This window comes from Drosophila serrata, unplaced genomic scaffold (genome assembly GCF_035046125.1).
Source record: "Drosophila serrata isolate PLE 108 unplaced genomic scaffold, ASM3504612v1 contig_240, whole genome shotgun sequence".
NCBI classification, from domain to species: Eukaryota; Metazoa; Arthropoda; class Insecta; order Diptera; family Drosophilidae; genus Drosophila; species Drosophila serrata.
In genome coordinates, this window is record NW_028257138.1 from 5829651 (window position 1) to 5853169 (window position 23519).

Here is a 23519-nt window from a genome sequence, read left to right on the forward strand (position 1 = left end):
CTATTTTGTCCGCTTTACAGATAATTTATTTAAAATACGACCTTAATTAAATTCAATTTCTTTAATAGGACCGCATATTTTTACTGGTATGTTAAGAAGACATAATATTCAGAATAAGTTTTTATTTAAAAAATAAGCTGGCCCAATTCCAACCGTTTCGTCTTATATTATGGAATTAAGTGAAAGTTAAAAACAGATTCTAAATTAAAATACAAGGACATAATACTTGCCTGTTAACTCGGATCATATAACGACGACGTATGGACTTCAATAGATTTTCTTGTTTTTACGATTTTTGTTTTACCATTTTTATCAAATCCAATTATATTGAAATTATTGCCTATTTATGTATGTATTTAAAATTTCCAAAAATGAGAAATTATTTAAAATTGTCGTTTCTCGGAGCTAAAAAACCATAAAGCTATCTTTTAATAGTTTAAATCTATTTATTTTTAATGTAAAATCTGTAGAACCCTTCAGTTTCAAACAAATAGATTAACCGACAAATATGGCTAAATCAATTCCTCAGATTCTACTGATTCTACTGAATATCAACATAGATCGCTACAAATTTCATCTCGGTGAATATTGAGAATAAATAAATGATCAAAAAATTAAACTTTATTGTAAACGGGAACGTTATAAGCTAAATTTAGCTCCATCGGTAGTGTGCGTATGCGCGGTTGCTTTCACATTGTCTGTGCAAATCATCTTTTCGTTTTACTACCCTTCCCTGTCCATGGGCAGCGTCCAGTATCTCCCAGGCGAGCTTCTCCGGAAGGGACACTTTGCGCTCCTTCTCACGGGCTGCTTCCAAGAGCCATTTCATTGCCAGAAAGTACGACCGTTTTGTCGTTATGGGCACAGGCACTTGGTAGTTGACTCCACCTCGTTTAATGGCAGTTACTTGGAGCAACGGTCGGCAATTCTCAACTGCTTGCTTCAGCAGCGTTTCCGCATTGGTGTTGATCTTATCCTTGTCGTCGCCCTTAGCCAGATTCATGTGCTCCGTTTGGGTGCGTTTGATAAGTTCCAACGTCTTTGACAGAAGCGATCTAGCCAAAGCACTATTTCCCTTTTTTGTTATATAATTCACCATCTTTTCCTTCGTATCGTCATGGAAGACTGTATCCGAAGCCTTGTTGACGGCCGCCTTGATTGGCACATGATGGAGCTTGGCCAACTCATTTTTTTGCTCGTTCTGTTTATTTTTTTGTACAACCGGTTCAACGTAATGTTGAGGATAAACCGACATCCACCGAATACCGCTAAAATTATACAATTGTAAGGTTTATTCTACATAGTTGCATTAATAACTGAGTTTAACTTACCTGAAGCCTGATGATTTAACAGCAAGTCTACTTAGAAATGACATATTGACATTCTTTTACGGAAACAAATACTATTTAGTTAAATCAAACATGTATGTCTTGAAGCAAGCATGTAACAACGTCAATATAACAACATATATTTGTCAATATATTTGGAACGATTAAAAAGGAAACAGAAAATATTTAGAAAAGTCAACATTTTGAATAAAGATTGTTTATACTCTATATATTATGCCTTGAGAAATATACATTTTCTTTTATGCCTTTTATTAAATTGTATAATGTAAATGTATAATAATAAACAAATAATTAATATTTTGACTAGAACTCCACCATTTTATTGTAGCTGTAGCAATTGCTCTTTGTTAAATAAAAATGTTTGGTACTTATTAATTTTTGGTCCCAGATATTACAACCATCTTTATTTCTGTTTTTAAAAAACCAATGCCTTTCGATCAGCTGTTTTCGGGTGGCTGTTTTACACAGACGAACTGTGTGGGAAGACGGTGTAAGACAATAGCGTTCTGTTCCACTGTCCATATTCCGAATTACACATAAATTGAGTAGACTACTTTTTTCTTGTTTTTGGGCTTTTGACAGTCCGGCAACATTGGGTGTCTAACATTAAAAACGCGCTAATTTAAGTCTGTTGTTTGAAAAATTCTACGCCGATCATGGAAGATTTCGAGAAAATTGAGAAGATCGGAGAGGGCACATATGGTGTGGTGTATAAAGGACGAAACCGGGTAACGGGGCAAATAGTCGCTATGAAGAAAATTCGTCTGGAATCGGATGAGGAAGGCGTCCCTTCGACAGCAATCAGGTAACCTGTCTTGGCGTCATGAACTATAGCATCCAAGCCTTTAGCATAATTTGTATGTTTAATGTATGTTAGGCGTTGATGTTTTGATACCTAAACATATTCCTAATTAAATATGTGTTTGGCAAGGTATTTTTGTGTCCTTTAGATGGAAATACCACCAAAGGCTAAAAGAACAAATATACATATGTACAGTCATATGTACTTATGTACATAACTTTCTACTAGTTTTCGTTACCAATGATTAATGAACATCCTCTGCAAAACCTTAAGCATTAATCCTATGGCCAATATTAACAAATATAACAAACTTGTTTCTTAATGCAGGGAAATTTCATTGCTAAGAGAGTTAAAACATGAAAACATTGTCTGCTTGGAGGACGTTCTGATGGAGGAGAACCGCATATATCTAATCTTTGAATTCCTCTCGATGGACCTTAAAAAGTACATGGACTCGCTCCCGGCGGACAAGTATATGGAGACTGATTTGGTCAGGAGTTACTTGTACCAGATAACGAGTGCTATTCTCTATTGCCACCGTCGCCGGGTGCTACATCGTGATCTGAAGCCACAGAATTTGTTGATTGACAAGAACGGCCTGATAAAGGTCGCTGACTTTGGGCTGGGACGATCCTTTGGCATTCCTGTACGGATCTACACGCACGAGATCGTTACACTGTGGTACCGGGCACCGGAGGTCTTGTTAGGCTCTCCTCGATACTCCTGTCCGGTGGACATATGGTCCATTGGTTGCATATTCGCTGAGATGGCAACGAGGAAACCGCTGTTTCAGGGCGACTCGGAAATCGATCAACTATTCCGAATGTTTAGGTTTGTTAACAACTATTTTGTGTACTCAGCATTAGTATAACGTTGTTTGGTCTTGTAGAATTCTCAAAACTCCAACTGAAGACATTTGGCCAGGCGTAACCTCACTTCCCGACTATAAGAATACATTTCCCTGCTGGTCGAACAATCAATTAACCAACCAGCTGAAGAATCTCGATGCCAACGGTATTAATCTCATCCAGAAAATGCTAATCTACGATCCTGTTCACCGCATTTCCGCCAATGATGTACTGCAGCATCCCTACTTTGATGGGTTCCAGACAGGTTTTGTAAAGAAATAATGTGTGTGTGTATGTGTTGTCTTCTGTGTTTGAAATCTATATAAGTTAAGCAGAAACGAAAGTAATCTTTACATTTTCCGAAAACTAAACCATAGAATTAAATGTGTAAACACTGTTTGTTTTCAGCTATTTTCTGGGAAGATTTAAAATCTCTAATGGAAAACTCAACCTTAATGTTTGCTTAGGCGGTAAAAAGGTATATACATCTTGGATTTATTTTAAAGTTACAATGTCAGCTGAGACTTAAATATGGAAATCTTCATTGATACTGGTTCTATTGTAGAGAGCACGGCTAGCACTGTTCTCGTTGCGATTAAACAGTCCAAAGCAGCCGCGTCGTTTCATCACATAGGCGCCTAGGATGGTTGGAATAGCAATGAGCAGGACCACGAGGAGTCCCACCCAGATAAGACTACCGCTCGAGCCTGCCGCAAGGTGCTCATTGGAAACCCTCAGGACAGTGACGTCCTTTAGCTCAATTGGTGTGGCGCACTGAACATCTTTGGCTAGCAAAGGATTTGTTTTGTTAATCTGCTGTATCAGGACGTTGATCAAGTAATCGTTGCTGCTATCACAGCTCCAAGGATTAAATCGAAGGTCAAGGGTCAGTTTATCCCATCTAACGATTAGAGCTGTGGGCAGTGTCGTCAGGTTGCAATTATTCAGATAAACCTGCGTAAATATTCCTTTTTAAATCATATCTTGTATACTATGGGTCTTTTAATTACGTGTTCCAATGGCGGATAGTCCAAGTATCTTCCTCCAGTTACGTTTTTAGATAGGGCACGCTCATCGATTTCGTTAAGCACTTTGTTGTCGGACAGAACCAATTCGGTGAGGTCTGAAATTTATATTATATATTTAAGATCTTTAAAGTTTCTCATGTGTTATCATTTATTCACTCTCTTGCACAGTGACAGTTGGAACTTACTTTGCAATTCACTAAGTGCTCCATTTCCAATTTTAAACAAATTCGGCATATAGGACATCCGCAAATACCTCAAGTTAGCCATCGGTGGAAATACACTTAAGATTAAGTAAAAATAAGATTTTAGGTTTATAAACCTTAAACAAATTCCATATCTTACTTATTGCCCTCCAAACTTTCAATTGGATTTTCATCTAAAACAAGGCGCTCTAGGTTTTTGGCATACTTTAGAGCCTTTGGTAGTTGACGAAACAGATTGCCCGACGCTATCAAATCGTCAAGATCTCTAGGTCCATGGAGAACTGTTTCCGGCAGGTCTTCTATTTCCAAATATGAAATATCCAGAGTCTGAAATGGTATTTATTTTAAACCGTCGGAAGCACATAATGTATATGTATTACGCACCTTCAATGAATTCAATCCAGAAATGGCCGTTTCTGTCAGTTTGTCTATTACTTGAAAGGTATTTGAGCACAGAATCAGCTCCTCCAGGTTTGGAATGTGCTCAAAGAGGTCAGCATCTAGGGAATGGATTTCATTGTTACCCAAATTAAGGGCTTTCATTTTCTCCAAAGCTTTGAAATTGTGGACCGTGTACGGTCCTTTGAAAACATCCGGCCTCAGAGCCTTGGCTGTAAGCTTGTTGTGCGACAAATCGAGGGTGGTCATCTCGGTTAGATTCTGAAAGGCTCCATCGGCAATGTCAGTGATTTGGTTGTACGCCAAATACAAATTCTCTACGCTGTATTTCGGCAGAATCGAAATGCTGGTCAAGTTATTGTGCTCCAACTTGATGGTTTTAAACGTAAGGTCGCCGTTGATTAAGATCTCCCACTCCTCGGCCGAGAGCCATTGCCCCAGCTTCTCGCTGCAATCCAGTAAACTGGTGTCAAAATTGCAGATGCATTTCTTACAAAGCACGCTCTCCTTCACCTTTGTTTTTTCCTGAAAGTAATATTACATTTTAAATCGAAGAATATGTCTCTATATATTTCTGTGATTCACCGGGTGAGCTTTGACTCAACTTCAATTCTTTCGTATTTTTGGTTTTTGTGATTTATATTTCCCACCATTTGCAATACTTTTTCTGTTATCGGGTGATAAAGGCTTTTATCTTTGACTCATTTTTTACTTCTACGAGTATCTTATCGGTTCGATTTTACTTGGTTAGCTTTATAACATTAACATTTTTAAAGGGCGCCTTCTATTTATTTTGAAATAACACACATTGAATAAAAAATCATTTTAAACTTTTAAAACTAGAAAGCGAACTGTTTTTAATACCTTAGTTACTGCTGGCGCCGCAGTTGTTTCCGATTCACCAGCAACCTTAGTTATAAAGATACAGAAAATCGTAACAACCAATATGGTTGAATTTACCAAATTCATAATGTATTATTTTAACGAAACTTCTCAAACAAATAACACAATTTTTTAAGCTTGTTCACCGACCAAATTATTGTAAATGACTAAACAACAAGTGCACATACTTCTACCATATTAAAATCCTAATCTTTTCCAGTTATTATCTTATCTGCGGCAAAGCATTGATAACACTAGATAACAAAAAAGTAGGTTCTTCCGTTTGTTTCCAAAAAAGTTAAGCATAACTAAGGTCGGAAATGGGTACTACACTATAAGGAACACCTGTGTTACCTTTATTCACTAATGAAACGACACTATTTTATAACGCCAGTGAATCTAGGAGGCTTTCTTTGTCAAAATAATTAATAATTAACAAAACGAGAATTGTAGTCATTCTTCATTTAGCATAGTGTTACTCCTTTATCGATTAAATTCATTGATAAGATAAAGCGAATAAGCCTTATATTTGTAAATATGCAGCGTTGTGACTAAGTGAAGGTCTCTTAAGTGGAATGCTTAAAAATGTTATATATTTTATTAACATATTTATATCTTTGGTAGCTAAGCTCGTTACTTTCCTTTAAACATAATATGTTGGCAGTTTCCCCAAACAAAAAATAAAAAGAAATGCCCACAACTAATAACAGATATAATTAAGGGCCAAAGGTCGGGAAACCGCACTGGAGCTGGGATCAGCAAAAAAGCAGTCACAATGATTATCATAACGATGTTTGACATACTTGACACATTGCTGCGTTCAGGTCTAATACATTTGAAAATCAAATGAAATGTCACCGTTGATACCAATGCTGGCAGTAACAATTTATCTCTGGCCAATAGGGGCAACATGCTGAACACAGAGACTTCAAGGAATAGGAGCACTTCAATGGGCCACCACTTTAGAAGAAATAAAGAAGGTAAGGCCGCAAGAAGTATCGTCTTTTCGTGGACCTAAAACATTTAATTTTTAAAACAATTTTGTAATTAATCAAAGAAAACACTCTTACTTGAAATGAGAATAAAAAGAAGGCCAGCGACGTGTTGAAGAGAGCCAGTAAAAACCCAAGCTTGGTACGTGTTCGGAAAAGAGCTATATTTGTGGGCAAGGCTGCGATTAGAGTACATCCAATACAAATAAGGGCCATCTGATCGTTAAGCAAATGTTTCCTGTAAATGTTATTGCATTAAAGATGAAATGCCCAGTTTAATTTTTTGTATACCTACTTAAGTTTCCAAACCACGTTTATGGCACACCAGACATTGGCCACCTTGTCTTCGAAAACACCTCGTGCCACAGGAAACAGGCGTTGCAAGACTCCAAGCGCCGTTGGCTGCGATCCCAGCCAGGGAGACCATAAAATAGCGAATGTTGCAAGCACTATGGCTCCAATTCGTGACAGACGTGTAACAAAGGCTCCAAAGCTATAATGACAGAAATAAATAATTAACAATTACCTTGGGAAAACAAAGATAAATTGTTGAGTGGCCATTGGGTTCTAACCTTTTTTGGTTCACACATTCACCCAAAAGAAAGACGAAAAACGGCAGGCTGTGGTACAACTCCATCTGCTTATAGTTCAATGCCAATGTGAAGAAAAATGAAGCAATGTAAAGTCTCCCACGCAGGATTGCAGCAACTGCTGCAGCCGCCAATCCAAGCGATATGTTATTGTACTGAAAGTGCCCATTGTCTATTAGGATTTGACCCGGATATGCCACCATGAGAATAAACAGGAATAGCTTGTCATTTAAGGATTTATCTAGGCAGAGGCACACTGTCAACAGAGCCGGCAAATAACAGAGGACGTCGGCAGCGACAACTGTTGATCGCATGAAGCGCTTATGCTCCAGGGACTGGAAGCCTCTGCTTTTGTGCAGCTCAACGAAGCGTGGATCGACGGCTTTGGCTATTCGTCCCACTATATAGCTGTGGTAAGCGGTCAGCGGAGGATAGTCCAGGCCCCAGTACATCAAGTCATTGTTGGAGCTATTTGTGTACCATTCGCCGACATCCAGATTCACCGTAACCTCCTGCCAGTGGCGTTGTGCCTCGTAGTCGCCATGCATGGGCGGAGTGTTAAAGCCCGAGTACGAATATAGAGATATTATTGACCTAACCGCCAGACCCACAAAGGCGGCTGCTAATATCTCGGACTTCATGTTTTTTGTTTTGTCAACATTTTCTAAAGATGGCACTTTTCAGTTCGCTGAAATGATCGATGACTTGTGTTATCGATAAGCAATTCTTAGAGTCAAGGTTTAAACGACGGAAAAGAAACGGAAAGAACTGACAGTTATTTTAAATAAAAATATTTCCACTCAAAAATATATCCAAACATTATTAACAATACTGGATAAATATATACTTTCTTAAAATTGATCTGTTTATTTAAAACTTTTTTATTTCTGCAACAAAATTTTTAAAACTGTATTCCGTATCTTTTAAGGTTAAACGAAAACGAAACTGGCACATCACTTCTGCCCGTTATTGTTAAATGTAAGACTTTAAAGCGCTCTGTAAAACGCTCACGAAAGTAATATTTATTTACAGTTGTACATACAATATATATGAATTAGCATACATACTTCTAAAGGTGCTTACATAAATCAATCTATATACTAAATATCGAACACTGAGCAGAATAACAGTTAAAGGTGACGATCAAATTTTTGAGTTATTAGGTAACAAATCTGTATGGTTTTCAGTTTTTATCGTTAATTTTATGCTAATTCCATTGTTTTGTAACATTAAAATGTCAGTACCAGTCAATAAATATGAACATCTAAGCATACATTTTATCGTACGTACCACCCCGTTTAATCGTTCAAAATCTGCCGCATTTTATAAGTTTGGTTGTGGTAACAAGTTGATGAATTATCTTATTTCTCAATTCAATACATTGCATGTAATGGAAGTCTATATACAGTATAATCTTAGAGTACGTAAATGTCTTACAATGCTTTCGCATTCTCAATACATGGTATGTTAATGATCTATTTACACATCTCTTCTATTTTAAAACAAATATTCAATTCTTTTTACTTTCGAATGATTGAAGTTGCTCCATTCTTCGGAATATCGTGACTTATTAGTTTCAGCTATGCATAAGAACTATAATGGATACTACGAATACCTTGTGAGTAACTGTGACTGCTAACGGGAATCGATCCAATACTATCGCGGCTATTAGCAGGAACATGCCAGAGAAATACAAAAGACTTTCGGTCGGAGATGCTGCTGCTCTTGTGCTTCCATTGAGCCCGCCCAAACTGATTAATCCAAACGTTCCGTTCCCGTTATTCTCAGTATCTAGGATACTCCGATTGGCGTGTTGCATGGCTGCCGTCTTTTCTCCTTTTAAAAATAAACCGTTAAAAGTGTAGAGTGTTGTATATTTATCTGAGTCTTACCTCTTAAAACATGCACTGTGATGCTGGCAGGACGGGCATTTGATGGAGCACATGTATAGTTGCCGGCATGACGAAAATTGACTTGCTTCACAGTGAGAACACTCACTGAGGGATTGAGGAGATATGCAGACTGATGTTGCTGCACGTACGGCGTTGATGATGGCGGATTGTTGGCCCCCTTGAAGCTATCCAAGCTGCCAAGCAAGTTGTTGAGGACTCCCCCTCCTCCACTGCTAGATTCCATGGCATTGGAGGTGTTGGGAGGCGAAACCACGCGCGACTTGTTTCCCGGAGTGCTTCTAAAGATCTGTGAATTCTGCAGGCTACTTTGTCCTATAGATGTCACAACAAATCCTCCTTGTGAATCATAATTAATCATTTTACTGTCATGATACCTGTAAAAAATGTGAAAATCGATAAAAAAAAACAAGTTTTCTAAACTTTTAACGCACTGTAATAAAATTATAAAAGTGCTATCAAAAAGGTTCTTACCAAAATACAAATGCAGGATTTTCAGTCGCTCGTTTCAATTTGCATTCAAGCCGCAACGTTGAAGTCTCATCAATATGAAGCTCGGGTGCGCTTGAAATTTCCGCTACCGCTTCTATTAAGTTTAAAAAGTTTTGTGTTTAGCAGTCTGTTTTCGTTGAAAATTTATGTTGTTCTTTACTTACCGACTATCTTTAATTCTATAACAATTGACTGAGTCGGATAAATAGATAATTGACATTCGTAAAATCCTCGATCTTCTTCTCGAACAGCTTTAATTCTAAGTGACCAATGGCCCATGTGACGGGTGTGCTCGACTAAAAATCGTTTGTCGCTACTGTGCGTGGATAGTCCCACTGTTAAAAGCTGAAAGTCTTTTCTACGTATCCAAGAAACCTGAAATTTAGCATAAAAATCGATTGAACACAATAATTCATGATTTTATTGAGGTAATTAAGCGAGTTGATAATAAAATACAGTGTCTGCTATCCCCAGAGTTGACTCATGAGTCAGCCAAGTTTTCTGCCCGTCCTCAGCTTACACCTATAGCTTAATCGTTTAACATTTATAAGAATATTCACTTACCGTTGCTGGAGAATTAACTTTGACCACACAGGGCAAAATGGCAAGACCTCCCTTCTGTGCAATAACACGAGTGTTGTTTTTGGTGTTAAATTGACTTTGTATAGTATTTCCAAAGTGATTTTGAGACGACGTGATTTTGCCTACATCTGATTTGGGGTAAAAAAAAAATAGAAAGAAATTTATTTATTAAAAGTAGTGCAATTATTGCATTTTTGCATGCCACACAGAACTAAATAAGTAGGATTGTTGTTAGTACAAATAATAACTGGACTGTAATTGTGATTATGTTATTTGTATCAATTAAATCTAATGGTTAAGCTGATTACATATGTATTACCCAATAAAACATGCATTCATGCAAAAAATTAATTTGGTTCGTTTGCTTCAGAAGCAGAAGAAGCACTGCAGTATTTCTGATAAAAACGCTAAGAAAACTTGGCAACTGAAAACATTTCTTCATTTTTAATAGCATACAACATTGCGCGTAAGCTTATTAACCAATTGAAAACATCAATGAAAGATTTTATTTATGCTATATATAAAAATATCATTATGTTCCGCTTTTACTTACCTGAAAATGTTGAACTAAGGAGTAGCAAAAAACATGATAAATGCAAGTGCCATCTTTTCGGTTCCATTATTTCCAAATTCGAGACACCCGGATCGTATACTTTTCCAATTTAACACATTTTTTCTGAAATAAACTTTAAATTATATGTATTTGTACGCACTCAGATATACAAATTGTAGAAATGCCAATGGATTGCATCTACAAATGTACATATGTATGTATTTTCGTCACGGTATGTGCTTGTGTATTTTAGATACATAAAAATTATATGTAATGGTCACTAAAAATAAGTTATCACTGATTAATTGCATTTCGTGTTTGGAAATCCTGTGTGTTTTTCTGTTTCGTACATACATACGTACATAACAGCCACATGCACCAAAATTTTATGCTAACGGATTGACTAAAAATACACACGACACGGATACAAACATATACATATATACATAAAATGTATATATGCATGTGTTAAAATGTGTTTCTTAAGGAAATGCATACACAGAAAACGGAAGAAAACTCACTAGTTTTATTATCCTATTTTCCTTTGCAACGGCAGTTCGGCAAGTCCTTACGCGTATATACACATTTCCGTCTTAATTGTTTTTGTTTATGCAATCATAAAGTATACAGATAAATATTTTCACAGCTACATATTTTCGACAATACGGAAAACAGGTAAAGATTGATTTACATATACGAAAAATCGTATGTATTGACTATCAAAAGTGCAGTTCAATTCCCTTCTACAGCTTTCTCACTGCATCACTTTTATTAAATTTGCACATATGGGTGTATGTGTTTGCGAGTGTGCGAGTGTGTGCTTAGAGAAAATGGCACAATTCTGAAATTCGAATTTTACTTGGTGTGTCTCGAGAATGCGCAGACAGAACAGCGCCCGGCGAGTACAACTTCTTTTTCGAAGTGCCAATCGTAGACTGGAAAATTGAAAAAATATTGTCGGTAACTCACGCAATCGCATTAGTGTCTCTCATGCGTGCTTAGGAGAACTGAACGGAACTGCGCTCATCGCATGGCGTCGGTGGAGGGATGATAGCCAGGAATTATTTAATTTTATTCATATTTACAGCACGGAAGCTCAATGAATAACGAATGGAATGAATTACATAAAAAGCGAACCAAGGAGTAACGGTTACAACCATTGAACGGATGGGATTCCAATAACAAAACAGGGGGGACACGACAGTAGGAAACATCCTCAGTTTATGCCTTAGTTCATGTTTATGTCCAATAGCTATAAATAAACATGAATTCTCAAACTGTTTTTTAAGTCCAACTTTGATACCTCTAATTAGAAGTAGAAAAGCCCGCTGTTTTTATTTCTATTTTACCGCTGTTACATATGTATGTTTATGTTTGTGTATCTAACATATTTTATTTCGATTTATTTTTGTAATAAAAACATAATAATGTGTGCTAAACAATAAACTTTGTAATACATTTGAAAGCTTTACGATATTTTTAAAATCAAAAAGTGCCACATGGGGAGAAGAAAATACCTACTACGACTCGCATAGTAATGGTTATTATCCAGAATGGCCTTTGGGCACACTGCCTTGCCGTGCCGGTTGTCAAAAGTCCTAAAACATCCCATAGCGCATTCGAATTTTTTTAATGTACGTGTCCAAAATTCGGGTCCGAGTATGAGTAAAAATATTGCTATTTTTCTGGCTCTAAGCGCATTGCTTGGCTTGTTCAACGCTAATGCCGAGATCGTAAACACCAATGTGGAAAGAACACTGGATTTGACTTCGCAGCTGGTGAAGACGACGACAAAAATATCGGCCGAAGATGCAACCGGCAAAGCCATCGCCGAGTACGTGTTTTTCGTGGCGGAGCCAAGCCTAGCGTACATTGCCGTGAAAGATAATGCCGACAAGAACGTGCAGGTGCGGAAAAACGACGAACAAAGCTTTACGCTCACCTTCCCGAAGGCCTCCGCAAAGCAGACATTCGTGGTGGAGACCGTTTCCTCCAAGGGCATTCTGCCGCATCCCGAGGAAATCCGGCAAAATGACAAGCAGTTTGTGCGATATGTCGGCAACTTGCATCTGTATTCCAAGTACAAGACTAACGCCCAAAAGACCAATGTCAAGCTCAGCTCGTCGAACATTTTGTCGCACACGCAGGTTAAACCCTACTCGGTGTCTGCCAACAAAATCACACTGGGCAGCTATGAGAACGTGGAAGGTGACTCAAGAGAAACGCATTAATTTTCCGAAAAAGGATTTAAGTATTTACTTTCTTTGTAGCCCTCAGCCAGGAACCGCTCGTTATCCATTACGAGAACTCCTCACCGTTCGTCACCGTCAACACCTTGGAACGCACTCTGGAAATATCACATTGGGGCAACATTGCCGTCCAGGAGGCCATTCAGATGACGCACACCGGCGCCAAGCTCAAGGGATCGTTCTCGCGTTACGATTTCCAAAAGGAAGGCCGCTCGGGACAGTCCGCTCTTAAGTCGTATAAAACCTATTTGCCGGCATCGGCATCTGGTGTGTATTACCGCGACACCAATGGCAATATTTCCACCTCAAACATGAATCCGGGACGGGACTTTATCGAACTAGAGCTCCGTCCGCGCTTTCCCCTTTTCGGCGGTTGGAAGACGCAGTACACCCTGGGCTACAACGTTCCCAGCTACGAGTACATGTTCAGCGACGGCAACAAGTACCAGCTTAAGATGCACCTTATCGACCACATCTATGACAACATGGCCATTGATGAGGCTACCGTCAAGATCATTCTGCCTGAGGGATGCAGTGACATCAAGTTGTCGCCGCCGTACTCTATCAGCAGGCTTCCTAACGAACTGGTGCACACCTATCTGGACACCACTGGACGTCCTGTGATCTCGTTCACCAAGTCCAATCTGGTCGAGAGTCACATTTCCGACTTTACGCTCTACTATAGCTTCTCGAAGATTTCCCTGCTGCAAGAACCCCTGCTGGTTAGCGGCTTTATTTATATTATCTTTGTAATCACCATTGTCTTTTTGCGTCTGGACTTTTCCATCACCTCACACTCGCATAAAGATTAAGTTAAAGCAGCATTAATTTTTGCATTTGATATAAAATAGATGTTCTCTTCAAAAGAAATATAAATTGGAAACACAAACATATTTTGCAGAAAAAACAGAACAAATAAAAACACTTGCAATCGCAGGAAAAGATAACCAAAAATTCAAAGTTTTTTTTTAAGATATACAAAAGTGATAAAGACAATATATACATATGTATGTACATATTTTTGGTATACATATTTTTTAAACATTTTACTTTTCTCATCCTTTAAAATGAAAAGGTTGTGTCAAATACTACCGGAAGATTATTTATTAATACTTATGTTAAAAAGGCTCTCAAAGATCACAATTCAGTGATCAGCATCAACAGGCGAATCTTTCTAGTCATGAAGGAAAGAAAATACATTTTTGCCAATTTTTTTCAAAATTTTATAAGGGGTTACATCGTTAAAATTGTCAAAAATGTTGATTTATTTACATTTTGACTTAAGTATGGACATTTATTACCCAAATAAAAAGTAACATAGAGCTTCTTTCCGAATTAAAATAAATGCTTTTTTGGCTTAGCTATGAGTTTTTTTTTAACTTTGATTTGTTGAACAAATTGTCATATAAAAATATAAATAATATCGACTAAAAAATGGTATTTTAGCTTTAGTCAGAGGCTTGTAACGCTTTGAAGGAGTCGTTTCCGACCCCATAAATCATATATATTCTTGATCAGCATCAACAGACGAATCTTTCTAGCTATATCCCGGCGAAAAACATTTTTTTTTCAGAAATTTCGCATTTTCTGAAAAAAAGGAAAGGGGTTACATCATGAAAATTTGCAAAAATCGGCCAAAAATTAACATTTTAAATGGAGTATGCAGTTCTATTAACCTGCTAAAAATTAACATACGAACGCTTTCCGAATTGAAATTAATGCATTTTTGGCTTAGTTATGAGATTTTTAGGTTTTGATTTGTCGTAAAATTTTCATATTAAAATATAGTTAATTCCGATTAAAAAATGGTTTTGCACTTTCAGTCAGAAGCTTAAAAGAACGTGAAGGAGTCATTTCCGACCCTATAAATCATATATGTTCTTGATCAGCATCAACAGACGAATCTTTCTAGCTATATCCCGGCGAAAAACATTTTTTTTCAGAAATTTCGCATTTTCTGAAAAAAAGGAAAGGGGTTACATCATGAAAATTTGCAAAAATCGGCCAAAAATTAACATTTTAAATGGAGTATGCAGTTCTATTAACCTGCTAAAAATTAACATACGAACGCTTTCCGAATTGAAATTAATGCATTTTTGGCTTAGTTATGAGATTTTTAGGTTTTGATTTGTCGTAAAATTTTCATATTAAAATATAGTTAATTCCGATTAAAAAATGGTTTTGCACTTTCAGTCAGAAGCTTAAAAGAAAGTGAAGGAGTAATTTATGACCCTATAAATCATATATATTCTTGATCAACATCAACAAGCAAATCTTTCTAGGCATGAAGGAAAGAAAAAAGATTTTTGTAAATTTTTTTGTTTAATTTTATAAGTTAACATCGTTAAAATTGTCAAAAAAATTTATAAATTTTTTTTATTCTTTTTTTAATTTTAAATTAAGTATGCAGATTTATTAACCTTAAAAAAGCTAGCACAGAAAAGCCTTCCGAATTGAAATTAAGGCATTTTCGGCTTAGTTATGATCAATTGCACATTCGAACCCATGATCGTATGGCTAACTTCGACTTCCCGAATTAATATTATCATATATTCTAAAAATGTACCTATTCAATAAAAAGATTACATTTCTGCCTAAGAAATGTATGGCCTTTACGAATCACCTCTCTGGGACATTTTTCGTCATCTCAAGTCTGTGAAATCCGGCACATGCGCAGCACATCTAGGGAAAAATTTATCCAAGTGGTTTGCACTTTTTCGACGAGTGTGTGCGCTGTGTACATATGCATTGGTGTTTTTTTTGTATTAAATTGTTGGAAAAATATGGATTATTCAATGGCGTTTTCAATTTTTTACTTAAAACAATACACAAAATATAACAATGGAAAATAACGAAAGTTAACGTGAATCAAATACGCTGAGATTAAGGGGTTTTCTCGCCATGGAGTTGTGTGTACATGCAGGCGGAAAATCGATTAAAATAATTTTCGGCCTGTCAACAGAGTTAAACAAAATAAGAATGAATTGAAGAAATCGTTAAATGTACCAATAAATATTCTAAGTAAGTTTATGTGCGGCCTCAAAATCGTGCTTTAAAAGTTTTTATTATGTCTTAAAGATATATTTTTTTTCAATCTTTAGGTATACATTTATGTTAAACGGGACATTAGTTTTCAGTAGGGTAAATAAAGTTAGAGAAAAAGCTTAACAAAATATTAAGACTTGGTCTAGTTTAATCTCAAAATGTTTAAAATGGTGACATGGTTTAATTGCAGCAGTATTCCGAATTACTCATATGCGCCCTTGGCCCTTTTTCCATTGTTTGTATCTGAAAAAGAAATGTGTAACAAAAAATAAGCAATTAAAAATAGTTTCCAAATAATTTAATGTAAATAAATGTATGAATACACATATGTAATTTAATAATTTTACTTGTTGAAATAAATTAACGATTAAATTCTAACAGAGGATGAGAAACACTTCCAAGTTCCGTATTTAGAGTTAAATTCAGTCTTCTTTTTATTTAATTATAATGAAAAATGCTCAAAATTAGGTAATAGTTTAGGCGCTAATTTTTTTTAAAAAAACCTTGTTTGAAATTCGAGAATAGTTTCTAAAATAATAAATACCAGTAAAACGCGAGATAAATTCAGTTTTACATTTTTCCCGCAGTTTAGTTCTCTAGTTTAGAGAATTTGCTATCCTTTAATTGTCCCGAATAAATAAGATAACTTATTAATAACTTATTCCAGATCGGAAAATATAACTATTCTCCGACTATGAATCCAAATGGAGCTGACCTGGGTCACAACAATAGGCGGAATGACAAGGTCAATCCCGACGGCGTCCATCCCTCCTCGTTGCGGGGCAGCAGCAACGCTAGCTCTACCCGCCGGAAGTCCATCAACTTCCAGAATCAACTGCAGCTGGCGTTGGAGTCCAACGAGTGCGATGTGATGTACTGCAGCCTGTCGTCGGGTCGCTTCCGAGCGCCTCCGGCGGGCAATGAGGGCTTCCCGCCACATGCAGGCAAGCTGAAGCTCTCGCCGCTGGAAAAGTACGATGATGTGAATAGGGGCGTACCGCCGCCATCTCCGGCCCCCAACAGCGACTGCTTTGCCACCAGCTGTGTGGCCAGTCAGGTGCCGTCGCAGTCGTGCAACGTGGGCTCAAAGGTGGAGCAACCTCCGGTGGTGAGCCAGAAACATGGAATGGCCGGAGCGAGCAACGTGAACTACCACCATCAGCGAGGTGTCTCGCCAAACTCTAGATACAGGTTGGAGCGCTATCGGGAGTCGCAGCAGCAAACGCCGCAGGCGAAGATGATGGAGAATCTGGGCGGTATGCCCTCGGCTGTGCCACTGCCCTCGGTCTCCTCCACGCGCCTCCTACTGCCTTCCAATGTACCCTTGCCGCTGGCCCAGTGCGATAACTACAATGCCTATCTGGGATCCACGGTACACACGCCGGTTAAGCGATACGTGCCCACACCGCCGCCAGCCGGCGATTTATATGCCGATCTTACCATGTCGTCGTCTTCGCCAGCGGGCAATCTCCCCACTCCCGCAGCATCCGCATCCGGGTCCGGATCCACGGCGCAATCACAGTACGCCAATATGCCGTACAGCTATCGCACCAAGTGCTGTCACAGTGAGACCTCGCACGGCAGCCTTAGTCGGACCTCGCAGACGTACATCGGCAATGTGAGCTGCTCTCCGGCCGCAGCCTGCACCTCGCCATCGCCGGCACCCTCCTCGACCATGTCGATGGTCTTGTCGGCGGCCAGCTCTTGTTCGCCGATAACCACTGCCAATAATTTAGTCCAGCGCGGCGACCAAGCGCTGATGTCTCGACACCGGGGCGGTGTCGAGGATGGCAGCGACTCCATGGTAGTTGTGGCACCCGGAGGAGCTGCCTCTGGGGCCCAGATCGAGGACAACCCGTCGGGGACGTGCCTGCACTGCAACACGGTGCGTCGAACCACAGGCGTGCATCAGACCACTCAGACGACGGGACCCATTAGTCCGGTGCCCATATCCCTGCCCGTGCCCATGCCCATTCCGGTGATTTCGAGCCTCAATGAGCAGATGCAGCAGAATGCCGGCATGGATCAGTCCAGCAACAGCAGCATGGTGTCCGTGCCCGTGCAGGCGAAGCGGCACGATGCAGTGCAGCTTCAGGCGCCCGGTTCCGGATCCGGGTCCAACCAACACCAGCAGATGTACCGCAGCCAGATGGTGAGCAATCCGCGTCTGCAGCACATCCACCACCAGACGCAGCAGCACCAGTCGCTGCAGGTACTCCCACAGCCGCAGCTGCATCATTTGTCCTGCAAGAAGCGACTCGGTATCTACCTGCGGCGCACCACCTCACAGTTCTTTGGCGTGGAGCCGAGCACAGAGGCGGCCGACTGTGCCCTCTGGCAGGGACGTCACCGCCGGCTTGCAATCCGCTGCTTCGGGATGTTCGACACCGAATTGGAGTACCACATGCAGCAGGCCGGCGGCGAGGACATGCAGGGAAATGGAAATGGCAGCGGCGGAAATGGCAATGGCAATGGGAATGGCTATGCCCCCGATCGCCCAGACATCCTGCCCGTCCAAGATGCCCTTGGCATGGACATGACGCTGGGCGGTGATAACCGGCGGCAGAAGTGCTACACCAATCGTGATTTTCTTGCCGGCGAGTTCGTGGAGCGTAAGGCATCGGTGGGCTACATGTTCGTGGCTATGGTCAGCTACTTGGTGCACATGTTCAACAAACGACGGCCCATCCAGATGCATCGAGTGCGCTGTCCTTGGCAATGGTCGCGCAGCTTTGCCCCGCTCCACGTCACCACCCAGCAGGCGGACGCCGACTGCTTGACGGATGGTTTGGAGGCTATCATCGAGGACGAGGTTTTCTTTGATAGTCCCTGCGAGATAACGGCCAACGGGCTGAACGAAGAGGGTTCCGAGATCGGGGGCGGCGGCAGACAGGCGTCGTCTGCTGTCAAGTCACGACCTTGCACAGGTGATCCATCCGCAGGGGGCGGCAATATGGGAGTGGGGGTCAGTGTCTACATGGCGGAACGTCAGCAGAATGGCTGGAGAACCTCTGCGTTGAACAACGGCGGAAATGCCAGCAGTGATATCAACCTAACCGGCGGCAACGGCGGCGACCAAGCCTCCCATCCGCCGGGTGGCGGCCACATACCGCTTTGCAGCTCCGTTTCCAGCCAAATGCAGCCGGCAATGCGCACCTCGCACTCCACCACCTCGACATGCAATCGGGGCAACCGGATAACAGCCCAGCTGCTCGACGGCGTTCTGGAGAACTCGCGACGCCCTCCACTACGTTGCATCAAGTATTTCTCGGTCAATGATCTGGACGACCGCACCGACCATCGGCCCTTTTTCACCTACTGGATCAATACGGTGCAGGTCGTGGTGCTCATATTATCTATAATTTGCTACGGAGTCGCGCCTATTGGCATCGGATCGGAGCAGAAGACGGGCCAGGTGCTGGTGACCAGTCTCAGTCTGCAGACGGTGCAGCATGTAGAGCAGCGCAACCTGTGGATTGGTCCCAGGAATATCGATCTGGTGCACATGGGGGCCAAGTTTGCCGCCTGCATGCGACGGGATGTCAAGATTACAGAGGTGGTCACAAAAACGAGGCGCCACGAAAGGGAGACGGCCTGTTGCATTCGCAACGATGATTCGGGATGCGTGCAGAGCTCTCAGGCGGAGTGCTCCATAAGGGGTCTCTTTCCAACGGTAAGTGGACACTACCAAATTAGATCTTTAATATATTGTTAATTTAATTTTTTTTTATTTTAAGAAATCGATATCGACCTGGAAGAAATGGTCTCCGAGCGAGTCGGGACCGGGAGGTCGAATATCCGGGTCTGTCTGCGGATTGGACCCCAAATTCTGTGATGCTCCAGCATCGATTGCGCCCTATGAATGGCCCGACGATATTACCAAGTGGCCCATATGCCGGAAAACCAATTCGTTTACCCAACGATATCGGTACAAGGATCACACCTCGGAACACATGGTTTGCGAGGTCATTGGACATCCATGTTGCACGGGCCTCTATGGAGAGTGCCGGATAACGACCCGCGAGTACTGTGACTTTATAAAGGGGTATTTCCATGAGGAAGCATCGCTGTGCTCACAGGTACCTGTGACATTAATAGGTAGTGGAATATCACTTTGTCTTAATACGATTTTCTTTATATTTCTTGAAGATATCGTGTCTGAATAATGTGTGTGGCATGTTCCCATTCATATCCGTTGAGACGCCGGATCAGCTCTACAGACTGCTCACATCGCTATGCATGCACGCCGGCATTCTTCATCTGGCCATAACTCTAATCTTCCAGCACCTGTTCCTGGCGGACTTGGAGCGGTTGATTGGAACAGTCCGTACTGCCATTGTCTATATAATGTCGGGCTTTGCCGGAAATCTAACAAGCGCCATTCTTGTGCCACATCGCCCCGAGGTACTAAACCTATATAATAATAGATTATGGTTAGGCACCGAACTGAAAGGAAGTAGACCAACAATGAAAACATAAACAAACATTATAAAACAAGCAAAGCTAAGCCTTATTTGATTTTGGTTTAAATTAAAAAACATGTCAAGAGCTATGTCAGTTCTTAGCTATTTTGGTTATTAGATGCGAAATGATAGGAAAAAGGAAGAATTCTGAAATTAAGATACCTTTATGATTTCTAACTTTTCAAGGACATTAATTATTCAATAATTTTTTTGAATTTTAATCAGGTTGGACCCTCGGCCTCTCTCAGCGGAGTGGTGGCCTCACTGATCGCTTTGCTGATATGGATGCACTGGAAGTATCTGCACAAGCCCCACATCGCCCTGTTCAAGCTGCTGCTCCTGTGCAGCGTGCTAGTTGGGATCGGAACCCTGCCTTATCAGCTGAACTTCCTGGGATTGCTGGCTGGCGTGATTTGTGGCTGCCTTTTGACCGTGTCCCTAGTGCCATTTACCACATTCTCGAAATATGGGCGCAAGAAAAAGGTAAGACCTTGAAAAACACATCGAGTTAGAGGCATTCATAAAATAATATGTTTTTATTTACAGATAAATCTAATTTGGACTTGCGTTTTGTTTCATGTCATCGTTTACACCGCAATGATCGTGACATTTTATATTCACCCAAGTGAATTTCATTCAATTAGTTTTGTAGATATGTTTAGTAATAACAACGGATACGAGAATTTCACCAACGGTGAACACCATGGCGTTGATATTGTAAGCAGTAATACTCGATACTCCCAGACCCAGAACTCCCAGTACTATTATCATCATCATTCCGATGACATTATTAGGAAGAGCGTAACATTCACCGAAAAGGCTCTCGTTTCGGTGGGTATATCCTGAAGAAAATGCAATGCTAAAGCTCTATAGTTAATGTAATCTTTTTACGTTCCTTGCAGCACATTTTGTATCCCGCTGCGCCATCGCGAAAACAAAGCGCCTCTCAAGAACAATGGCAGGAAGTAGAGTTTAGTCGTTCGTTTAATCACCTTTCAAACTATAGTGATCGAATTAAGAAAAGTATTGGAAATATATCAAAGCTTAAGCAAGTGTTCACTTCACCCATTCGATTCTCCAACAAAAACAACAACAACAACTCTAATCTTATGACTGAATTAACATCGGTGCACTCCGAAAATAATAACCAAAAATACTTAGGTTATACCAATAATGATAATAATAATACTGAATTCAATGTCCTTTAATATTTTACATATTAATCGAATCGAAACCATTCTCATGACAACAAAAATTTGACAAGTTTGAGTGCACAAAATAGATAACAATTATATGAATAATGATGCATTAAATGTCTATTTATGTATGTATAATCCGGAACTTCAAATGAATAAAGAATAATTAGCCTTAAAGTGGCACTAGCTTTTTTTACTTTATGTTAAAAAATGGACTGGGACTTCTTTTTTTTTGATGATTTTATTTCGTGACTTAGTTAAATTGTGGAGGAATATATTGGTTAACAGAAGGTTGAATGGGTTAAGTAGTTTTTTACTTAATCAAGTTGCTTAACCTATTTTCTAACGTTTTTACTCTCGATTCTCAATTTACGAGATACTTACTTCTTGCGTTATTTCATATCTGAAAGATTATTCCAATACCTTTTTAAATAAAAAGCCTGTTTAAATGTGGGTTTTGAAATGCTGTAATTCGCAGAATATACCAATGACTATGTACATATTATACAGTATAAATATATTTAGTTTACTCAACTGAGGTTACAGAGAGCCAAAAAACTGTGTAATTAGATTCACATATAACATAGAACTTAAATTTAGAATCAGAGAATAGTGATGAAAACTTGCTACGGTATTCGAGATATAGTTTTATATGTACATCATCTCGGCCATTGTGGACATCTTTTTTGGAATATGCACGATGGTGTCGAAATAGCTGGCCAACTCTCCAATGGTAACATCATCGCAGCTGCCTGGATTCGTGGAATTGTAGCTGGCCTGTTGCGAGCATGTCGCTCCCATTAGCGAGACAGCGGACAAAGATCTTGCGGCAGCGGAGACGGTAAAGGCAGCGTCACTCTTATGGCTCTGAAGGGATCCTCCTGCTCCAGCCTCTGGACTGGCTTTCGACGAGCTGCAGTTCTTTGACAAGTGCCAGCTGTTGGCCAAGGGGCTCCTCTTCGATTCGTCGAGCATGGCATTGCATTCTCCAATAACACAATCACGGAAGGTCCCAGTGCCACTAGTGTTTAGCAAGCTTAAATCATCACTCGCCTGCGATTGTTGGCCAACAACATCACTGGTGTCCTCTCTGGGCCTGGGGACGAACATCCTGCCGCTGCGAACTACGCACTTGCCGTGCTCGCAGCCGTACAAGGACCTCAGGATCGGCTGTCGAAAAATGTTCTTTCGTTTCTGCGAATGCTTCTGCACACCATGTGAGCTTATATCAAAGGAATCGGCTGGAACAAAGGACTCGTCCTGCTTGCAATCTTGCAGACAGCTTTCGGATCGACGCCTGGGCCTGCATCTCCAACGATGCGTCGTTCGATGCTTGGCGCTTAGTGTGGGCTCAGGGTTATCCGATGGATCAAACCCATTCTCTGCATCGTAAAATGGGTTCCTCTCCACAGCAGTTTTAGAGAGAGGATGAGTTTGTGTTATTTTCAACTTGTCTAGATCAGCTGGCAGCTCTTCTGAGGCCATTTTATGCACAATATCCGTAAATTTCGAGCTTATTAATGACAGTGCTATCTCAACTGATTTGTTTTCTCTATGATATTTGTTGTTTTGGGAAGAAGAACTGCCTCAAAACACTATTTTTCTTCGTTTTTTCTTATTTTTTTATTGTATGTATGTGTTTATTATATATAGGGCTGACAAATAGTAAAGGTAGCGTCACAACAACTCAAATTTCTAGGGATGGCGTAAGCCTATCAAATTAATTCATTTGGAACGACGAGAAAACTGTGAAACAGTTGTAGTTGAATGCTGGGATAATAGTTTTATTTCTTAAAATAAATAAGTTATGCAACATAATAGATAAATGAATAGCCTTACAAGAAAACATAGAAAATAATTGTATAAAAGGGACACGTTCTAAAGAAATTTTTATTGACGTGCTTTAACTTTAAAGTAACACATAATGTGTGTATTT

General features: G+C 40.0%; 8 protein-coding genes across 11 annotated transcripts; 3 read left to right on the plus strand and 5 right to left on the minus strand.

Annotated features, from left to right (window-relative positions):
- Nucleotides 1-599: 599 nt before the first annotated feature.
- On the minus strand, nt 600-1494 carry mRpS7 (mitochondrial ribosomal protein S7). The gene is made up of 2 exons (XM_020951620.2): nt 1332-1494; nt 600-1268 (listed from the first exon to the last, which is right to left on the minus strand). Exons 1-2 carry the CDS (start codon nt 1373-1375, stop codon nt 653-655), a joined length of 660 nt encoding a protein of 219 aa, XP_020807279.1. The 5' UTR covers nt 1376-1494; the 3' UTR covers nt 600-652.
- A 401-nt stretch (nt 1495-1895) lies between these two features.
- Cdk1 (Cyclin-dependent kinase 1) lies at nt 1896-3396 on the plus strand. The gene is made up of 3 exons (XM_020951584.2): nt 1896-2154; nt 2479-2982; nt 3041-3396. Exons 1-3 carry the CDS (start codon nt 2006-2008, stop codon nt 3279-3281), a joined length of 894 nt encoding a protein of 297 aa, XP_020807243.1. The 5' UTR covers nt 1896-2005; the 3' UTR covers nt 3282-3396.
- Nucleotides 3397-3457: 61 nt separating this feature from the next.
- On the minus strand, nt 3458-5688 carry LOC110183333 (lumican). Its single transcript, XM_020951581.2, has 6 exons — nt 5494-5688; nt 4615-5154; nt 4370-4557; nt 4213-4307; nt 4010-4122; nt 3458-3953 (listed from the first exon to the last, which is right to left on the minus strand). The coding sequence occupies exons 1-6, from the start codon at nt 5596-5598 to the stop codon at nt 3525-3527; spliced, it is 1470 nt and encodes a 489-aa protein (XP_020807240.2). The 5' UTR covers nt 5599-5688; the 3' UTR covers nt 3458-3524.
- A 625-nt stretch (nt 5689-6313) lies between these two features.
- Nucleotides 6314-7894, minus strand: gny (ALG6 alpha-1,3-glucosyltransferase garnysstan). Of its 2 annotated transcripts, none has more exons than XM_020951585.2 (4): nt 7076-7894; nt 6799-6996; nt 6582-6664; nt 6314-6525 (listed from the first exon to the last, which is right to left on the minus strand). In XM_020951585.2, the coding sequence occupies exons 1-4, from the start codon at nt 7732-7734 to the stop codon at nt 6458-6460; spliced, it is 1008 nt and encodes a 335-aa protein (XP_020807244.2). In that variant the 5' UTR covers nt 7735-7894; the 3' UTR covers nt 6314-6457. The 2 variants fall into 2 exon arrangements, 1 of the variants encoding a protein (XP_020807244.2); XR_015271210.1 differs by having other exon boundaries at nt 6509-6525; nt 6795-6996.
- A 43-nt stretch (nt 7895-7937) lies between these two features.
- dpr19 (defective proboscis extension response 19) lies at nt 7938-11738 on the minus strand. Of its 3 annotated transcripts, XM_086830818.1 has the most exons (8): nt 11490-11639; nt 11152-11276; nt 10631-10753; nt 10060-10205; nt 9660-9870; nt 9478-9589; nt 8986-9380; nt 7938-8929 (listed from the first exon to the last, which is right to left on the minus strand). In XM_086830818.1, exons 3-8 carry the CDS (start codon nt 10695-10697, stop codon nt 8670-8672), a joined length of 1191 nt encoding a protein of 396 aa, XP_086686944.1. In that variant the 5' UTR covers nt 10698-10753; nt 11152-11276; nt 11490-11639; the 3' UTR covers nt 7938-8669. The 3 variants fall into 3 exon arrangements, with proteins under 3 accessions (XP_086686944.1, XP_020807253.1, XP_020807251.1); XM_020951594.2 differs by lacking the exon at nt 11152-11276 and having other exon boundaries at nt 11490-11738; XM_020951592.2 differs by having other exon boundaries at nt 10631-10763; nt 11152-11640.
- A 515-nt stretch (nt 11739-12253) lies between these two features.
- Nucleotides 12254-13833, plus strand: LOC110183332 (dolichyl-diphosphooligosaccharide--protein glycosyltransferase subunit 1). Its single transcript, XM_020951579.2, has 2 exons — nt 12254-12838; nt 12901-13833. Exons 1-2 carry the CDS (start codon nt 12292-12294, stop codon nt 13689-13691), a joined length of 1338 nt encoding a protein of 445 aa, XP_020807238.2. The 5' UTR covers nt 12254-12291; the 3' UTR covers nt 13692-13833.
- Nucleotides 13834-15514: 1681 nt separating this feature from the next.
- On the plus strand, nt 15515-21760 carry rho-5 (rhomboid-5). The gene is made up of 7 exons (XM_020951548.2): nt 15515-15900; nt 16592-19597; nt 19662-20003; nt 20074-20328; nt 20613-20870; nt 20934-21218; nt 21290-21760. Exons 2-7 carry the CDS (start codon nt 16619-16621, stop codon nt 21593-21595), a joined length of 4425 nt encoding a protein of 1474 aa, XP_020807207.2. The 5' UTR covers nt 15515-15900; nt 16592-16618; the 3' UTR covers nt 21596-21760.
- A 272-nt stretch (nt 21761-22032) lies between these two features.
- Nucleotides 22033-23327, minus strand: LOC110183351 (uncharacterized). Its single transcript, XM_020951606.2, has one exon. The coding sequence runs from the start codon at nt 23066-23068 to the stop codon at nt 22232-22234; it is 837 nt and encodes a 278-aa protein (XP_020807265.1). The 5' UTR covers nt 23069-23327; the 3' UTR covers nt 22033-22231.
- Between the last annotated feature and the right edge of the window lie 192 nt (nt 23328-23519).

What these genes read in the sequence shown, in the direction of transcription:
- LOC110183351 (XM_020951606.2), bottom strand. Translation starts at nt 23,068, where the DNA reads ATGGCCTCAGAAGAGCTGCCAGCTGATCTAGACAAGTTGAAAATAACA.
- gny (XM_020951585.2), bottom strand. Translation starts at nt 7,734, where the DNA reads ATGAAGTCCGAGATATTAGCAGCCGCCTTTGTGGGTCTGGCGGTTAGG. An exon ending in GAATGTGTGAACCAAAAAAG is followed by an intron (nt 6,997 to 7,075) that starts GTTAGAACCCAA and finishes CTGTCATTATAG; the next exon opens with CTTTGGAGCCTTTGTTACAC. An exon ending in TCTTTTTATTCTCATTTCAA is followed by an intron (nt 6,526 to 6,581) that starts GTAAGAGTGTTT and finishes TAAATGTTTTAG; the next exon opens with GTCCACGAAAAGACGATACT.
- Cdk1 (XM_020951584.2), top strand. Translation starts at nt 2,006, where the DNA reads ATGGAAGATTTCGAGAAAATTGAGAAGATCGGAGAGGGCACATATGGT. An exon ending in GTCCCTTCGACAGCAATCAG is followed by an intron (nt 2,155 to 2,478) that starts GTAACCTGTCTT and finishes TTCTTAATGCAG; the next exon opens with GGAAATTTCATTGCTAAGAG. An exon ending in CAACTATTCCGAATGTTTAG is followed by an intron (nt 2,983 to 3,040) that starts GTTTGTTAACAA and finishes TTGGTCTTGTAG; the next exon opens with AATTCTCAAAACTCCAACTG.
- mRpS7 (XM_020951620.2), bottom strand. Translation starts at nt 1,375, where the DNA reads ATGTCATTTCTAAGTAGACTTGCTGTTAAATCATCAGGCTTCAG. An exon ending in GTTAAATCATCAGGCTTCAG is followed by an intron (nt 1,269 to 1,331) that starts GTAAGTTAAACT and finishes GTATAATTTTAG; the next exon opens with CGGTATTCGGTGGATGTCGG.
- LOC110183333 (XM_020951581.2), bottom strand. Translation starts at nt 5,598, where the DNA reads ATGAATTTGGTAAATTCAACCATATTGGTTGTTACGATTTTCTGTATC. An exon ending in GAAAGTTTGGAGGGCAATAA is followed by an intron (nt 4,308 to 4,369) that starts GTAAGATATGGA and finishes CTTAATCTTAAG; the next exon opens with TGTATTTCCACCGATGGCTA. An exon ending in AGCACTTAGTGAATTGCAAA is followed by an intron (nt 4,123 to 4,212) that starts GTAAGTTCCAAC and finishes TATAAATTTCAG; the next exon opens with ACCTCACCGAATTGGTTCTG.
- rho-5 (XM_020951548.2), top strand. Translation starts at nt 16,619, where the DNA reads ATGAATCCAAATGGAGCTGACCTGGGTCACAACAATAGGCGGAATGAC. An exon ending in AAGCATCGCTGTGCTCACAG is followed by an intron (nt 20,004 to 20,073) that starts GTACCTGTGACA and finishes TATTTCTTGAAG; the next exon opens with ATATCGTGTCTGAATAATGT. An exon ending in CCGAAAAGGCTCTCGTTTCG is followed by an intron (nt 21,219 to 21,289) that starts GTGGGTATATCC and finishes CGTTCCTTGCAG; the next exon opens with CACATTTTGTATCCCGCTGC.
- LOC110183332 (XM_020951579.2), top strand. Translation starts at nt 12,292, where the DNA reads ATGAGTAAAAATATTGCTATTTTTCTGGCTCTAAGCGCATTGCTTGGC. An exon ending in CAGCTATGAGAACGTGGAAG is followed by an intron (nt 12,839 to 12,900) that starts GTGACTCAAGAG and finishes CTTTCTTTGTAG; the next exon opens with CCCTCAGCCAGGAACCGCTC.
- dpr19 (XM_020951594.2), bottom strand. Translation starts at nt 10,697, where the DNA reads ATGGAACCGAAAAGATGGCACTTGCATTTATCATGTTTTTTGCTACTC. An exon ending in AAGTTAATTCTCCAGCAACG is followed by an intron (nt 9,871 to 10,059) that starts GTAAGTGAATAT and finishes GCTAAATTTCAG; the next exon opens with GTTTCTTGGATACGTAGAAA. An exon ending in TATAGAATTAAAGATAGTCG is followed by an intron (nt 9,590 to 9,659) that starts GTAAGTAAAGAA and finishes TAAACTTAATAG; the next exon opens with AAGCGGTAGCGGAAATTTCA.